Genomic DNA, 18,055 nt, shown 5'->3' on the forward strand with positions numbered 1-18,055 from the left:
ACCTTCTCAGAGTGAAATGTGACGACACCTTTAGTGAGACATCTAAACTGTGCAGCGGTGGGACGTCCAGGAGGAAGACTGAGACATGATACCACATGAATGCCTGTATTACTAAACTTCTAGAAAGAGAGAGACAGGAATAGCCAAGTAAGTAAAAATGTGCGTGCGTGTATGAGTGTCGAATAGCAAACTGTTTATCTTGCTTTTCTTTTCTGCATTACTGTAAGGATGGATCCACCCTAAAATGGAGAAAAAGAAAGGAAGAATTGCTTAGCTCGTATTTATTATCTGCGATAGCACTGGATATGAGATCTTAATCGTGTCAGTAGAGAGGTGAACATAACACCCTCTGTGTCAGGGCCTGGAATAACACAGGTCTTTTCTTGTCCCAACATCAAATGCAAATCACTCCAGCAGTTTTTTTTCCAAATAGAAATGTAATTCAGGGTGTGGCGTGAATGTGTGTGTGTGCATGTTAAATGTGATCCGTGCTGCTACATGATTTTTGCAAGCACAGATCAACTGAACACACTCATGCTTGGATGCTTTTGCAAAGTTTAAGCTCGTGCCTAACAAGACCTCTGTGATTTGAAAGATTTCATTCACAGACATTGTTATTCAGTTTGGACAGAATTTAAGATATGTTTATATTTCGAGATTTGAGTATCTGTCTTAGGTCATACTGTCATATGTGTTGCTTTGGGCCAGTTCAGATCGATTCTTATACTCTGAACTCTGTGACATGATAAAGTGCTGAGATATGCTAGAAACGTTGGTGGCGTCTTCTCTAATAGTCCTGGAGAATGATCTAGACACGCACGATTCTTCATATATGGCACAAGGTAAGAGGGCAGATCAAAACATGCCCAAGAATGGAGAGCAGGAATTTAATGATTAATCGGGGTAATAATACAATCACTGTCCATTCAGCTTCTCAGAAACTCACACCTGAAATGCCCAACTATTTTTGGTTGATGCAAATAGTGTTTTTTAGGGGTGCTATTTAACAGTTATACAGTATTTCATTATTTGGTTTTAAACCATTGTTAGTAATGTAAGTGTTAGGATGAGAGGAGTTTCAATTGGCAGCTGCTGTAGTTTTTTGCCAGCACTTGCTGGATAAGGTTCATTTGCGAGTAAGAGGAATTCTGGGATGTGTTCAGTGCCAGCATGGAGTCTTAAACCCACAGAGGGTCTTTAGCAGCTGTTTCCACAAACAATTAAGGTATTGAGACAAGTGAAATACAGGCTTTGACTCAACTTTAGTCTCCCACTGGAAATCCAAGCATGGATCCATCAGTGTTTCATACACTGGTCTGCATTTAAAATAAAATACCCAACACTTCAACAGCCTCAACACACAGGCTTATAAAAGTATAAAAAGTCTACTTACAAAGCTTTGCATTGACTACAAATGTTATGTCAGGTCAAATAAGTACTGTCTGTGCTGACAGTTTTTTTTTCTTCTAACAAATTCTCATTTCATTTATTATGTTGCCATTTCTACTTTTTTTTTTGTAATGTTCAGAGTTGATCTTTTTATCTGAAAATTGTTTGCTCATTGTCAACTTTTTGTATGCCGTGTTTGAGCATGTCTAGTATTTACATTTTATATTAAGTGCAGACTAGAAGTTAATTAGGATCAGGCATAAAATAAGGGATGAATGCCAACAAACAAACAAATAAATAAATGAAATTAAATAAAAACAACTTACCAATATGCACTAAATAGCACTAAACCTTTTTTAAATGTGAAGATAATCTTTTAAGTCACAAATACAAAGAAATTTGAACTATTTGAAAATATAATTAACAGCATAGTTTCTGATTTAATTTTTTTTTCTCTCTTTGTCATTCTCTCTCAGCTTATAAAACAGGAATGTGAGGTGTACCTCAAGTTTCAGGTACTGAAGGCTGAGCTGCCAGATGCCGGTTGGCAGATTCCTCTGCTGACAGAACAAATGTGTTCGCTAAATTCTTTTCTTTATGTCTATGCATGCAGCTCAGATTGTGAACCTGAAGCCACTGCTGACTCAGCAATAATTCTGCAGCTTAGCATGAAGCTAACATCCAACAAATCAAAGTACACTCGCTCATACACTCACGCCAAAGTACCTACACATAAACTTACTACTGTTGACATTAGCAGTCAAGTACACTTACTGTCCTTTCATACAGTAAGCTTACCAGCACCTGCTCTCCCCATGAAGTATAAATTACAGTACGGCAAGAAAAACACGCTCCTAAAATAGACACCTTTCCACTACCACAGACGTGTTACAGGATAAAGTCATTTCAGCCCAGAGTTCAGACCAAGGGCACCAGGCCACCTAACAAGACCTGATGGTGCAACATCACAGACTGAGGCTCTTCAGCTCCAGCCCTTGAGGGCCAGTGTCCTGCAGTACCAAACCTAATTTAACCCAACTGTCTGTAATTTGCAGTCAGTTTTGAACACCTTGATTTCGTGTGTGTTTAGTTAGGGTTAGAGCTAAACTCAGCAGGACACTGGCCTTCCAGGACTGGAATTGAAGAGCCCTTGATGGAGAAGATTTAGTAAATTGGAAATAAAATATAAGAATGAAGATTTTTAAAGGGGTCCTGTTATGCTTTTTCAACTTTAATTAGTATGTAATGTTGCTGTTTGAGCATAAAAAGATCTGCAAGGTTACAAAGCTAAGAGTCCATTCTAAAAGCATATATTCTCTTTAACAGAAAACACTTTTGAAAAACTACAAAAACACGCTTCTTCCAGATATTGTGATGACACACTGTCACTCATTAAAATAATTCCTGCCCAAGGGCAAGGCCTGTAGCGTGTTGTCAACATGGTGAATAGATGCTGTTCACCTTTATTTGTGCTTGCAAAGTTTCTGCACGATCCTCTTGTTCATAAACATTCTCAGGGTCTGAATCGGACTCCAAATGATATGGCAAAATTGACGCCATCATTAATATTTACAGCTGAGCAGATGAAACTCGTGGTTATGATAAAGGGAATGACATTTCTGGAACACGCTCTAAGCCAGGGGTGTCAAACTCAGTTCCTGGAGGGCCGGAGCTCTGCAGAGTTTAGATTCAACCCTAATTAAACACACCTGATACAACTAATCAAGTCCTTCAGGCTTATTTGAAAACTATGTGGTATGTGTGTTGGAGCAGGGTTGGAACAAAACTCTGCAGGGCTCCGGCCCTCCAGGAATTGATTTTGACACCCCTGATCTAAGTGGTTCGCCAGTAACTATGCACTGAGCCAGCTAACCAATCAGGGTACATTTTGTATTTTGGAAGGAGGGGTTTCATCGAAACAGGAAGTAAATAGGGTGTTCAAGACAGACTGGGAAGAGAGGTGCTGCAATAATATAAAACATGTAAAAAAAACAAAAATGTTTTTGAAACAATCAAGCATGAAAACCTATTCTAGTACACGCCAAAAACCAAATGAAGACTTCGTGAAAAAGATCCCTTTAAGTATTTAAGGGTCTAGTTTGAGTAGTTTTTAACTCTATCTTGCACTAAGATTTCTAATGATTTTGCCCATTAATAGTTAAAGGAAAATATACTGCAGGGCTGTCATAAGAGTGGTGCAACTTGTGCAGCCACACCGGGCCCCTCGCTTGGGACGGCCCTGATATACTTTAATATAAATCAGCTCTCAAATGTTATTTCATTTATAGAGCCTAACAACCCCTGTCACTTTCATTCTATGTGAAACAAGCATGAACATCTTATTTCCGTGACAAAATAATTTTTGGGTGAACTACACTAGCATTCAAAAGTTAGGGGATTTTATTTTTTTCATGCTTTTGAAAGCAAGTATCTTATGCTCACCAGGACTGCCAAATTATTTAATAAATATACAGTAAAAACGGCAATATTCTGAAATATTTTTGCAATTGAACTCTTTTACCTGTTATCTTAATATATTTTAAAGGGGTCATATGAAGTTTTCCTTTCTCTTTGGAGTGTTACAAGCTGTTCGTGAATAGATAAGATCCCTCAGTGTCACAAGATCCTTCAGAAATCATTCAAGAAACTTCTCAAGAATTTTCTTATTATTATCAATGTTGAAAACAGTTGTGTTTTTAATCTATACTGGTTGTTTGCCAATGCTTTACAACCTCATCCTCCAGAAAGATCCGGTAATCCAAGGTGAATAGTTCTGAAAAGAAATGGAGGAATTTTTTATGTGGGTGTGTCTTTTTTTTCCTTGGGAAATTAAAGCCGTGAAACCCAGGATGAGTTAGAACAGGTTAATCTTTAAGAGAGATGATACACATCGTTACTCTGACTGAGTCAAAACAAAACCTATGTTATCAGCCTCGTCAGCTCCATGAGGATTCTTCTCTAGCTCTGTGGATCTCACTGTCATGCATGATGTCAGCAGGTGACAAATGAGGTGCGAGCTTGTGTTTCTGGGTCTTCTTTTAAATAGAAAAAATAAATGAAGACATCACAAATGCTACATATGAAATAAAATTGTAAACCTCATAGGTACAAGCCTTTAATAAATACTTGTTGGGAAAATCAGACAGATTTAACAAATGAAATGCCAGATTCAGTATGAGCATCAGTGCATGTAAAACTAATCACAGCCAGTTATGTGATGGACTTTTTTATTCATGTTAGGTTAGTGTTTCAATTCCTTTATATTATAATAATGAAACTTTCTTTGAGGAGTGACATGATTCAGAATGTAAATCTGAATTACTATCACATTTTGCATTATCCAATCATTTCTATAGTCAGCTGTAATATATTTTTCTGTGCACTAAAGACATAAATTGTTCCCTTCATTCAGCCACAGCAACATGCACTGATAAAATTGTTCTCACCTTCCAAAAAACCTTAATTGCATTTGATTAGACTCCAATCAAATATGACAGAACAGCTCATGAATAAAGGAGGGAAAAATACCCCAGCCACCCCAAACAAGGGAGGATTTCAGATAACATAAATCTTTACTCATAGTGTTCTTTTGAAAAATGGTATTATAGTAATATAGTACCATTTTATAAATATAAAATCTTATTTTCAACACAATACTCAGACAGAAGATACGCTTTGAACTCAAGTGTTTTCTGTCGTTGACGTGGGTCAATACTCTGGTCCATTTGTGGTTCATTTTGAGTTGTAGCATAATAACAAGCAATGATGTTCTGAAAGCATTAAGAAAACATTTTTTTTCCAAAGTCTTCCAACATCCAACTTAAAACCAGACAGTCTGGGACACTAATATAAACAATTATATCAGGACTGACATTGGCTTGAAAATGCAAGTGTTGGACTGTTCTAAGGAGAAAAAAGTGCCACTCGAACATGCAGCATATTTCTTTGAAGTCTTTGAGTCTTTCTCCTATGAAGTACTGTAGACCTTCCGAAGAAGTCAGCATTTGATCAGTGGCAAAACATTCTTTCAGCATGGTCAATGTGTCCAATCCTTAGTCGACATTCATTAGGAAAGTCATAAAAACAACACAGATAATCTATTCTAACATGAAAATAGATCATCTATCATTTAAAGTATTTCTTATAAAGTCCCCACAGATAGACTACCAACTTGTGGCCATTTTACATATTTATATATAAAACATTTTCTGACCAACATAAATAAAAGGAATGACACTGTTGAAAAGGAGAGCGACTGAAGGAGAGAATAAGAAAAAGTAATAATTTTAAGAAAGACGATAAAAAGGTGTCATATAATTTACTAAACTCAAATATACACAGCTATGTCTTTTTCACTATTTACATATGTACATATGAATATTTTTCAATTTAATGAATTATCTCTCAGTGATTAAAGAACTAAAATCATCGTCCCCTACTGTGTACCCCTACAAAAACCTAAGTGTTTTGGGACAACACAATAGTGTGTTGACTGAAGTGGCCCTTGATTCTTTACATCATGACTGTTCTGTTTATATGGCTGTCACATGAAAAAAGACAAAAGCAATCATTTCTAACCATCAAGAGCTGAGTGAGAGATTATCAGTCAGAATAATCTTACTGTCTGGACTGAGTACCAATTCCCAAAGAAGGTGAATTTCAATATAAAAAAGTAAGCCTTTTATACTTAACAGTATCTTAGTTCACCCAAAAATGAAACTTGTGTATTCATTTACTCACCCAAATGCCATTTATTCTCTTTTCTGTGTAACAAAAAGGAATGAGGACCGAGGCTGTCGAGCTCTGTAATTACAAAAAAGCACCTTAAATAGGTCTTAAAAATGTATGTTTCTTTAAAAAGTCTTCTAATGTCATACAACAGATTTGTGTGAAGGACAAACTTCAGTCGTTATTCACATAATATGAATGCTAGAGATTGTCTGATTCATGAACAAATGATTCTTTTGAGTTGGAGCTTTTCAATTAATCAGTTGATCCAGTTCAACTCTGAATGGTCTGGTTTTCAAACCTAATGACAATGGTTAACAGCCCAACAGAAGGTAAGATATTAGTGAATAATAATGTACGCTTTGGTCTGTTCATCACACAAAGCTATCATATGGCTCCAGATGACTTGGAATATAACATAGCAATTTTATGATACTCTTATGATACTTTTATGGTGCTTTTGCATCCCTTTTGAAGCGTGAAAGCTCCAGATTTTGTGTGACTTCCTACACTTTTATGTTACACAGAAGAAAAAAGTCATACAGGTTTGGAATGACATGAGGGTGAGTAAATGATAACAGAATCTTCCTTTGGGTAAACTATACATTTAAGTGTGTCTATAGCATGTGTTAACAAAAACAAGAACCAACGTATGTGCATCATTAGAAATAAAAAATAAAAAAAGGTAAGCGCTATTGTGACGGTACAGTGAGGCACTTGTGTATATATACCTCTGGAAGATTTAACGGCTTCTAACACTTGACTTTGGGCAGGTCTGGACATAAGAGAAATAAAAAATAAAAAAAGGTAAGCGCTATTGTGACGGTACAGTGAGGCATTTGTGTATATATACCTCTGGAAGATTTAACGGCTTCTAACACTTGACTTTGGGCAGGTCTGGACATAATCAAAAACACTTTAAAGCTGCCTATCGCTGATTACTCCTCAGCCTCAAGGGTCAAAGGTCTCGCCATAGTTCACAAACATAATCTTAAAGTTCAGCTTTGTGTAAAAATGTCCTTCTTTTTAAGGAAAGTGAGTGCAAGTGTAAACAAAAAAAAAAAAAGGATTTTGAAAACCATTCTTTGAATGTCGCATTTGCTGCATTTTTGTGACACAAATCCCTGTTTCATTTGACTACACAATGATGAAAAAAGAATGAAAAGCCCAGAAGCTTTCAGATCAGACAACAAAAAAATACTTATATTTTTTCTTGTTTGTCTGGTTCTTTCATACGTAATGATCTTTCATGTGCTCGCTTAAACTCTCGTTCACATTGTTCTTGCAGCAGTTTTCTTTGCTGCTGTAGTGTGTCCTGTTTGGCTGATTTTGGGCTGTAGTGTGAATAGTGTACACTGCGTCCCCTTTAGTGTACTCAAGAGATGAGCACTTATGCAGAACCAGCCCTCTGTCGCTCTCTTCATCTCCCTCTTCCTCCTCTTCCTCTCGCTCAGCTCCGTCTCCAACCCGATCCAGAGGGTAAAACAGGTTCTTGTTCTCCTGCAGCGGGTCTGTGTTGTCTTTGTGAGGCATGCGAGTGCTCAGTAGTGTCCCGCGCTGGTTGTTGATGCTCTCCTCCATCTGCGTGTCCTCTCTTTGTCTAGCTTTCCTGCGTCTTCTGAACCACCACACGCAGATGATGACACATGAGATCCATAATACCACAAACAGCACACACAGCAATGGGATGAGGTAACCTGTAGAGAGACACACAAAAAAAAATCATATTCACTACCATTCAAAATGTTTGGGTCAGTGAGATTTTTTTAAGAAATTAATATTTTATCAAAAATAAACGGATCAAAAGTGATGTATTGCAGTTTCCTCAAAAAAATAAAAATAAATTAAGCAGCACAACTGTTTTCAACATGATAATAAAAATTGTTTCTTGAGCATTAAATCAGCATATTAGAATGATTTCTGAAGGATCATGTGACACTGAAGCCTGGAGGAAACGCTGCTGAATATTCAGCTTTGCCATGACAGGAATAAATTACATTTTTTTAAATAAATTAAAATAGAAAACATCTTACCAACCCCAAACTTTTTGATTATTATTGTTATTATAATATATAGATTTAAATAATTTTATAAATAAACTATAGTTTAAATAATAAATTAAATCATAATTATTTCAGAAAAGGATTAATTATGTTAATCGATTTATGTTATGATGTCTAAAAGAGACACATCTGACTCACCGACTTGAGGACGCGGGTCCTGAGTGTCAACTCTGACCTCTCTCACAGCCAACAGTAACGTGCTGTTGTGAGGTTTGGACAGAACATCAATGATGGAGTGGACAACATCCTGTATCTGAGCTCGTCCCTCAACAACGGTGTTTTGCTCATATGACTGCGGAAATCAAAAAGAAAAAGAGCAAATGAATATTTACAAAGACTCAAGTCCTTTCTTAGCTGTAGTCCTGATGTTTTACTTACATTTACATAATTATCTCACTTACAACAATAACAACAACAACAACAGAGTCAATGGAATGCTATTTGGCCCTAAAAAGTCACAATGGTGGAATATCTGTAAACAGTAAAAAAAAAAAAAAACTAAGAGCGAAATTGTTAGAGACTCAGCACACACAACCTCACTACTGAAACAGGCAGACACAGGAATAAAAATGACGACATCCAGGAAAAATTTAACAACAAAATAAAACAAATAAAACAAACATTTGATTATGTAGCAAGCAATGAGACAGTCCCTGTCCTATTAGGATAACTAATAAGGGGAAAATCTCATTTGAATCTGGAAATACAATTTTGTGAAGTAATAATATTACTTCTTTATTCCCTTTGATTTCATAATAAAGCATACTAAAATCAAAACTAAAAAAAGACATTCAGAGAAAAGGGAAGGAGGAATGATGGAGACATATTGGAATGACAAAGATAGAAAGACAGCATGAAATAGGAGGAAAGGAATTTAGAGTGGGGAAGGAAAATAGAATGGCTGGATCAGAAATGAAAGAAGTTAGACCTGACTGGGCAAGTTATTCACCTTTCCCTTAAATTTCATGGCCAGCCACATGTAGTTGTCTGTGGTAATAGACAGGGTATAACCACGCTGGAGTCCACAGGGGACGTCCCTATACTGAGCTTATAACTTCAGAACAAAGCACAGTCTTTTGAGAGCTCACACCATAAAAGGTTACCGCTACTTTTCTGGAAAACTTTTAATGTTACAACATAAATCTTAACAGCATTACAACATCACAGAAAAAGAAGAACTAAGATTCTGGCCATTAAGGGCTTAAAGTAGTAGAGGGTCAGAGCTTTCCCCAAGAGTCTGCATTGCTACAGCAATGGTCTCAAAGTGAGTGAAGGAGATAAAGAGAGAGAAAGATGAGAGTGTGTAGAGCAGGACAGGTGAGGTATGTTAAAGGAGAAAAGCTGAATTTTTGATGTGAAAGAAACATTTAGATAAGAGAAATTAAAGAAAGTCAGTCTTGAATTCACAAAAGGATCTAATTTTTACAAGCGCTCTTTGGAAGCTGTTTGACTGTGATTTAAGGGGCGTTTTTTTGAAAAAGTGCAAACTGGAAGAAGGACATGGAAATGTTTTAAAGGAGAGACGAGATGGAAAGAAAGAAATAAACACTTCAAAGTGAAGGAAAACAGATGGTTTCAGGAAGAGCATGTTATTGGATGAAAAAATTCTGTATTTTGATGCACACTGTTTTACACTGCCTTCAAATTATTTTAGAGTAATTCCTTTTACGAGATGCGCAGACATAAATGTCACCACAGTTGTATTTATCACCATGAAATTTGGGATTTTCTTCAAGGTCCAACTTTTTTGAAAACTCATTTGAAAACAGCTTCTAATAAAAAAATAATGATCTGACAACCTCAGGTGACAAGAAAAAGTTAAATCTTCAGCATTAACCTTCTTTTATGTCCTGTCTTCTTAACAGTGTTTTTATGTTATATGTCAAGATTTGTTCCTTTTTTTCTTAGCGGCTCTGAGACTGAACATGAGTACTGAGCAGATGAGGTAATCTTATAGGATTAACGACTGATGATTAAAGAAAGTTAGCTCACCATAGCAACCTCCACTGCATTTTGGCTGGAAGGTGATTGGTCACAAAGAATGTAGAGGGAGTGGTCTTTGGCCAGGGTTCGTGTGATTGGCAGATACGTTAGCTGTGTGCAGACACCTTCAGCAGTAGTGCCCTGTTAAACAAACCCACAACATTTTGATTGGAAAAATCAAGTGTATCTGAAATAAAGAGCTGTATATATTTAATCTATCTGTCTTTCTGTACTTTCAGCATTTACTAAATGAAAAACTCTTACCTGCGGGACACTGTCAGAGTCAAATACAAGCGTGACTCGAGCACAGTTGTCATCTAGGTAGCCATTGTTGGGTAGGCACGGAGTGCTGAAGGGCTGTAGATGTTCACGAGTGGAGCATACACCCAGATGATTGCATGGTGGATGAAGGCAAGACAGGAAATGATGCTCTACACACTCCAGTCCAAGTGAACACACAGGACGCTGTAGCTCACCAGAGTCTGACTGCAACAAGCAGGGCTGACGACCACAATGCACCTGTTGTCACAATAAAAAAATCTTAATAATGAATCTATATCTACATGGAGCTAAAAAATAAATAAAAATAATAATGAAAATAAAACAATAAATGATAACATAAGTAGCGGGTTCGAGTCTCAGTACAAGTCTCAGTACCGGCAGGGATTGTAGGTGGGGGGAGTGAATGTACAGCTCTCTCTTCCACCTTCAATACCACGACTGAGGTGCGCTTGAGCAAGGCACCGAACCCCCAATTGCTTCCCGGGCACCACAGCAAAAATGGCCGCCCACTGCTCTGGGTATGTGTGTGTGCACTTGAATGGGTTAAATGCAGAGCACAAATTCCGAGTATGGGACACCGTACTTGGACACACGTCACTTTAAAATAAATAAATAAATATATATATATTTTTTAATGTTTGTGAGATTGAACAAAATTATTTCCTTAATGCATTTTCACCTTTTTAACTTATTTTACGCTGCATGTGACTGCAATTGGTAGTAGTACAGTAGCACAGTCTGAGGTATATTGTTGGACTCACTTTAGTGCATCTGATGTTTCCGTTCATGCACTGACAGCTGTTGCACCCATCCTCCCAACGATCACCATGATGAACCTGCAACCCAGAGCGATCGCATGCCTTTCCAACGCCAATAACTACAGATAAAGAGAGATGAAGAGGTACACCGTGAAAGAAAAAGAGATCAGATCATGCACAAACATTTTTTTTTTTAAATGAATACTTCTATTCAGCAGGGATTCATTAACTTGATCAAAAATGGCAGTAAAGAAATTTATAATGTTTAAAATAAATGCTGTTCTTTTGAACTTTCTATCCATCAAAACATCCTAAAAAAAATTATTTGGGTTTGTACAAAATTGATTTAAAAAAAGCACCAAATCAGCACGTTAGAATGATTTCTGAAGAATCGTGACACTGAAGACTGGTTTCAGCTTTGCCATCATAGAAATAAATTACATTTTAAAATATATTAAAATAGAAAGAGTTATTTAAAATTGTAAAATTATTTCACAGTATTACTAATGTATTTTCACTGTATTTTTGATCAAATAAATGCAACGAGATGGAGCAGGTACCTTCATTATATATTGTACATAACTGAATGTTGCAGTGTAAGCCTATCCTACAATAATATGCATCAAATAATATGCCATCCCATCATTTCAATAAATAAATAATCCTAACATTTTACTCAATGCATTTTAATTTGTAAGGGACAATGAAACATTTAGCTGAATGCATTTAGCTGTTTTTTTGTTTAATGCATATTTTAATTTCTTTTCCCACACAAAAGTTGTCAGAGCCCATGCAGTACCACCACAGGCCCCTGTTGAAAGCCACTGAAACAGGCAATTTAGTCTAGTCCAGTTTTGTTTGGCCGAAGTTAAGGTGGGCTCACACGACATAATAGACAGCAAAGATTTTCAACACTTCATTTCTCATAATGCAAACAAGTAGGGTGGTCTGTCAGTGGGAACTCACACTCCTGGCAGCGTGGTCCAGCTCGTCCCATGGGGCAAAGACAGCGATATCCATTAATCTCATCCGCACATGTGGCTCCATACGAACAGGGAGAGGACTGACACTCATCTATGTCTGAGATCGAGTGAGTGACAGAAGTAGAGTGTTAGTCTGAATGTATCGAAAGTAGCATCGGATCTATTCTTCTGTATTGTGACATACATCCGAGTGAAATGGCTCATTGAAAAAGAAAAAAAAAAAAAGCACAACGAGGACTTGGTTCAGTTCATTGGTTTTTGATTGGATTGAGGCAGATATGAATGCAAGCTTGCAGCTGATTGTAAGAAAGCATATGTCACCGGAGAGAAGTCTGTCATTTCACAGGAAGATTAATATTTGATTAAAAATTATGAGCTAAATTTTTTTTTCAATAAAACATATGCATGAATGAATTGTTCACAAATTGAATTTTAATTTAAATGCATTTATAAAATAGATAGGGTGAATTTCCTCTTCATGCTTTAAAGGCTAAATGTGTAATTTTTGCTCCACTAGTTGCACTAAATGAAATGTCTGTGTTCAAACAGGTTTTCCAAACATTCCACTTGTAAATTAATATTTAATATTAATATTTTTATATACATTTAAATAACATAAGTATTTATGTTAAGTATTTTTTTAAATGTTTTAATAATCAAAAACCTGTAAGGAATGTCATGTCATGAATATTCATAGTCCTTGCTGTTTCGCTGAATCATATTCAGAGATATTTGCATATTTATTTACTCACTGATGCGACAGTCAGGTCCTGCAAATCCAGGTGCACACTCACAGCGAAACCAGTTGACCCCATCCACACACTGTCCCCCATTATAACTACAGAAAGAGAGGGACAGAGAAACAGCATCTGAGTAGTACGAACTTGATCTGACCAGCTTACCAAGATACAGATGCATTAACTAGTAGCTTTATTTGCCTACAATAGATGTATGGGTTTAGACACATTTACATTCTATATTCAGATTCAAAAGTTCAGCCAAAGTTTTGTGAGTGACATGTTTACAGGAGTGATGGTTTTGTCCTCTTTTCTGTACTTTTCTTCACTTACGTTATCTGTTGCATCACTTACCATGGATGAGGGTTGCAGTCATCAACATCTGAAAACAGAATGAAAACATCTCATGAAGGCAGAACTACCAGATGATATATCAGAACTAGACCTGTCAGGGCAAATCACGGCCTGCCAGCACACCTGAAGCCCAATCACAGCTAAACACGTGGGAGTATTCACATTTACACATCCACAAGGTTTAGTTGGCAGATATTTTGGGAAAAGAGGGAGAGTTGGAAGAAATTCATAAGTGGGCGTGGCCTTACCTTGAGCACAGGTAGGCCCATCCCATCCATCCTTACAGATGCAGGTGAAGATGCTGCCCCCTCCAATACAAGTCCCGCCATTTAGACACGGACCAGATTCACAGGAGCTGTTCATGGCTAGCGAGAGAGACAGAGATAGTCAGAAAAATATAGACTAAATGAGGTCAGCATGGAGGTGTTCTGGTTTCTATCTCACCTGTGTTACAGGTACTGCCACCCCAACCAGAGGGACACGCACATCGGAATGAGTCGCCATGATCATAGCATGTTCCTCCATTAGAGCATGTACTGGAATCACACTGATTGTCTCCTGTTACAACAAATCTACTTTGAGTACAAGTACATACATTTAGATGCCTAAAATGAAAACTAAAACATACATTCACTTACGCGAGTTACACGTCTTTCCTTTCCAGTTGTCAGTGCAGCGACAGTAGAAATCATTCAGCAGATCGATGCACATACCTCCATTTAGACAAGGCTCACCGCTACACTCATTCACCTCTGAAGAGAAGATTATAATCACGATTAGAAAAGATTATACATCAATCGTGGTTCGCTCCTGTAAATTAAACTGGAGTACTTCAATTCTAATTGTGAAGATTACGGTAAAACACATAAACTATATGCTAGACCCTGTACTAAAGCAGACTCAGATCAGCATTGCCAGATCTTGCTAGAAAAACAAGCAAGCTGTATTGAGGAAAGAAGCTCAAGGTTGGTAAATTTCAGCAAGACTGCATTTATTTGATCAAAACAGTAATACTGTGTTCTTTGTATATAATATATTTGTTTTCTCTTTGAAAATATGATAAAATATAATTATTTTTGTGGAAATAAATCTCTCTCTAGGGACTAAATGTGTTTAGCGCTCCACTACTAGCTAAGTTAAGCATGTAGAGGTGTTATTTTTACCCAGCTCACAGAGTTGCCCATCAAAGCCATCAGGACAGACACAGCGAAAGGAGTCAATGTCATCAATGCATGTTCCTCCATTCTGACAAGGAGATGATGCACAGTCATTTATATCTGAGTGAGAAATTAGAAAGAAACCCCCATTAATTGATGTGTGTGTATACTGTACATACTGCTTATAAAGCTTTAATAATGGTTTGTGTTTGGATGTGCGTTATATTACTCACTCTCATGACAGTATGTCCCAGTGAATCCTGGTTGGCAGGCACAGGTGAAGTTTCCTCCTGACTGACTGATGCAGCGCCCGTGAGGACCACACACATTTGATAAGATGTGCCAAACTGCTTTTGCTGTGCCATTAGTTGTCACGGCAATAGTACAACTGTCAATCACTAATGAGGAAAAAGAACACCATCCAAAACAAAATTAACCAAATATTGGCATCAAACTTAAGTTTATGTGTAATATCAGCAAATTTATCTAGTCCTTTCCTTGAGAATCAAACAGCGCTGTGCTCTACTAATTGAAACATCATACATTTTATGAGGACTTCAGTGAGGTCATTTGTCTACCTTGGCAGGTGCTGATTTTGCAATGGTCTCGCAGCTGACTACATGTCTTCCCCTCATATTCATCTGCGCAGGCGCAGTAAAAATCTCCCTGCATAGAGTGACACTGGCCTTTATTCTGACACGGGTTTGGACTGCATAGATCCACCTGCAGCTACAGAGAGAGTGAGAGACAGAGAGAGGAAATGAGCGACTGAGAAAGAGAAAGGTCTTTGTGTGCATTGTATGTAATTATTGACCTCACCTCACAGTTGGTTCCGGTGTATCCATACAGACACTCACACTCATAACCAGTGGCCAGCGAACGGCAGCGTCCACCATTTTGGCAAGGGGAGCTGGCACACCTGCTTTGCTGCACTTCGCAGTGTCTTCCCATGAAGCCCGGCTGGCACTGGCACACGTAACCATGACGACCATCCTAACAAAAACACACAGAGGTGGAGATGATTCGCAGGTGTGCAGGGCAGAAGCCCAAGAAAGTCAGGGAGCTAATAACCAAGAAATGATAACTTACTCCAATTTAAATTCCATTACATGTTATTTTCTTAAAGGGATAGTTCACCCAAAACTGAACTAAGAAATGACTTACTTTTCTCTGAGGAACACAAAAAATGGTATTTTGAAGAATACTGATAATCAAACCATTTTTGCCTCTGTTTTATAGACAACAAAAGAAACACCTGAGACATTTCTCAGAAGAAAATAAGTCATACAGATAACAATCCCTTTAAGAATAACTGCATCCCCCAAACATGCTTAATTATCTAAGGAACAACGCCTACTTAATTTCTTTTTATCGTTACCATTTGTGTGCTCACACCTTTGACAACATCTACTGATTCTCTGAGAACAGAAGAAACATGCAAATTTTGCTATCCTTAATCTCCATAAAAAGTGTAACTTTTGAGTTTAAGTTGTTTATTTTCACTGAGTTCTGCTATTATAAAAAAAAACTTTTCTTACAGTAGCAACATCAAAGGCAATAGCAATCACAGAAATGTTAGAAAAGCCAGAAAGGGAGACATTCACTAATGTCTACAATAAATGCAGTAATGAATCTGGCCTCTAATTGCATCATTTAGTATTTGCACACACTGTCTTGTTTACCTAATTGAATTACGTGAATCAGAACAGTGTAAAGAAACATAAATGTGCACTGTTTTGAGTGTTGGTTGTGGAGGATGCAGTGCAACTGATTCAACCCAGAATTTCTAAACAGACATGCCAAATAAAACAGGCATATGCCTACCTGACAGGTTCCTCCATTCTGACACTGACCGTAACAGCTGTTGAAATCTGGAAAATAATCATCAACACAATCAGCATAACATTCTGGTACAAAATGTGTAAAAACACAAAGAAAAAGAAGAAAACAAGAGATCAAAACGGCTTTTAGACATGCAAGAGCAGGCAGATTAACAGAATGCACAATTAGGAGAAAACCTGTTGTAAGAGACAAAGCAATTCAGAATAATTGAAGATGGAAAATACATCTTTACTCTCACTGCTTTCTCAAAAATGACCACGTTTGTGTTGTATACATTAATTGTGAAGACTGTTGGTCACTCTTTCTAAGCGTAAAAAGAAGCTTTCAAGCTTCAAAAAGTACAAAAAAGTACAATAATAAAAGTGGTCTTCTGAAGCTACATGATGACTTGGTGTGATAAACAGAGCAAAATGTAACAGACCAGAACGCTTTTCTTGGAACATTCACAAGAACTAATCATTTATTTGAGTCGTTCTTTTCTAAGAATTAATTGATCCAGTTAACAAAACTGGTTGTAATGAATAATGACTTACATTTCAGCCTTTTTTATAGTATGGTGGATGAGAACATTTTCTATGGGTTTGAATCATCATTGGAAATTTTTAGGTGCACTATTGCTTTAAAGCTGTTTCTGCTTCATGAAAAACAAAGCAGCTTTAATCAGTGTTAGAGAAGAGGAAGAAGAGCAAAAGTTTGCTGCTTTGCAGAAAAAGAGGGGAAGCGTATAAGGGATATATACTTTGTAGACTTCATAGAGTTTGTATACTGACTGATATTACAGTTCGGTCCCGCCCAGCCCGGGTAGCAGTTGCAGTGATATCCACCAATTAGATTTTTACAAGCGTAAGCATTTAGACAAGGTCTCCTTGTACACTCATTCACATCTGTTTGAGAGAGAAGAGAAGGATGAGGGGAGCTAGAGACAGCATGGAAGATCAAGCCCCACCACCAAGCTCAAGACGTCGGTCATGTCAAACCACATAAAAAAACTCAGATTCCCATGATGCACTGTGGCATATTCACATCTCTGTACTCTGTACTCACAGCATTACATTTAAATTCCCCTGTGTGTGTTACTACTACAGTATCAGCAGGGGTGTGAAGTAATGAATTACAAATACTCACGTTACAGTAATTAAGTAGTTTTTATCAGTAATTGTACTTTTTTTAGTAGTTTAAAAATGGTGTACTTTTACTTTTACTTGAGTATATTTTAAGTGATGTATCAGTACTTTTACTCCGCTATTTTCCTCCGTTTGTGGTCGTTACATGCTTATTTTAAATTTATTTTTATCCATCAACGTGATTGGATAGAGAGTAATAGGTCTCGTGACTTTCGTCAAATCAAATTGTGCATAGAAAACTTTAACCGCCAACTGTTTATCATGGCTGCTGGAAGTGCATTCTTCAAGCATCAATTCAGTCGCATCTTCATCTAACATCTAATCTAAATGTTAAGGTAAATTTCGGATTTCTGCTTACTAAATGATTTGTATATATGCTTGCCTATCTACACGGCCTGAAATTTGGTGTGAGGCTGCGGGTATTGCATACAGTGTTAACTCCCGCAAGTGCCACGTTCGGTAAATTCCCACTCACTTATGAGACGCGCGATCTGCGCTGCCTCGTCTCTCCCTTGCGTAACGTTTTTTTTTTATTATTTTATTTTTTTTATCCATTTTGTACAATCCGCCTTCATTTAGCAAGTGCACTCGCGCATAAACAATTTTCAAGTTCAACACTTTTTGTTCCGTTCAGTTGTGGATGCTGCTGATTCAC

The 18,055-nt window shown here is 37.3% G+C and overlaps 1 protein-coding gene and 1 long non-coding RNA gene across 2 annotated transcripts in view; one reads left to right on the forward strand and one right to left on the reverse strand.

Annotated features, from left to right (window-relative positions):
- The first annotated feature begins 4,493 nt into the window (after positions 1-4,493).
- Positions 4,494-7,294, forward strand: LOC107675568 (uncharacterized). Its single transcript, XR_001632607.1, has 2 exons — positions 4,494-6,890; positions 7,013-7,294. It is a non-coding gene; the product is annotated as an uncharacterized LOC107675568 (long non-coding RNA).
- A 30-nt stretch (positions 7,295-7,324) lies between these two features.
- The window catches only part of LOC107675567 (protein jagged-2-like), a 41,604-nt gene continuing 30,873 nt past the window's right edge, over positions 7,325-18,055 (reverse strand). Inside the window, exons 10-26 of the mRNA XM_016469977.1 lie at positions 17,047-17,160; positions 16,259-16,305; positions 15,254-15,427; positions 15,013-15,163; positions 14,668-14,832; positions 14,441-14,554; positions 13,916-14,029; positions 13,722-13,835; positions 13,526-13,642; positions 13,278-13,305; positions 12,939-13,024; positions 12,170-12,283; positions 11,207-11,322; positions 10,428-10,682; positions 10,173-10,304; positions 8,319-8,472; positions 7,325-7,814 (exon numbers count right to left, since the gene is read on the reverse strand). Of these exons, the coding sequence (XP_016325463.1) occupies positions 7,348-7,814; positions 8,319-8,472; positions 10,173-10,304; positions 10,428-10,682; positions 11,207-11,322; positions 12,170-12,283; positions 12,939-13,024; positions 13,278-13,305; positions 13,526-13,642; positions 13,722-13,835; positions 13,916-14,029; positions 14,441-14,554; positions 14,668-14,832; positions 15,013-15,163; positions 15,254-15,427; positions 16,259-16,305; positions 17,047-17,160 (2,462 nt within the window). The 3' untranslated portion in view covers positions 7,325-7,347. The remainder of the gene's footprint in view (positions 7,815-8,318; positions 8,473-10,172; positions 10,305-10,427; positions 10,683-11,206; positions 11,323-12,169; positions 12,284-12,938; positions 13,025-13,277; positions 13,306-13,525; positions 13,643-13,721; positions 13,836-13,915; positions 14,030-14,440; positions 14,555-14,667; positions 14,833-15,012; positions 15,164-15,253; positions 15,428-16,258; positions 16,306-17,046; positions 17,161-18,055) is intronic.

The sequence above is a fragment of the Sinocyclocheilus anshuiensis genome, unplaced genomic scaffold (genome assembly GCF_001515605.1).
Source record: "Sinocyclocheilus anshuiensis isolate Anshui unplaced genomic scaffold, SAMN03320099.WGS_v1.1 scaffold1097, whole genome shotgun sequence".
Taxonomy (NCBI): Eukaryota; Metazoa; Chordata; class Actinopteri; order Cypriniformes; family Cyprinidae; genus Sinocyclocheilus; species Sinocyclocheilus anshuiensis.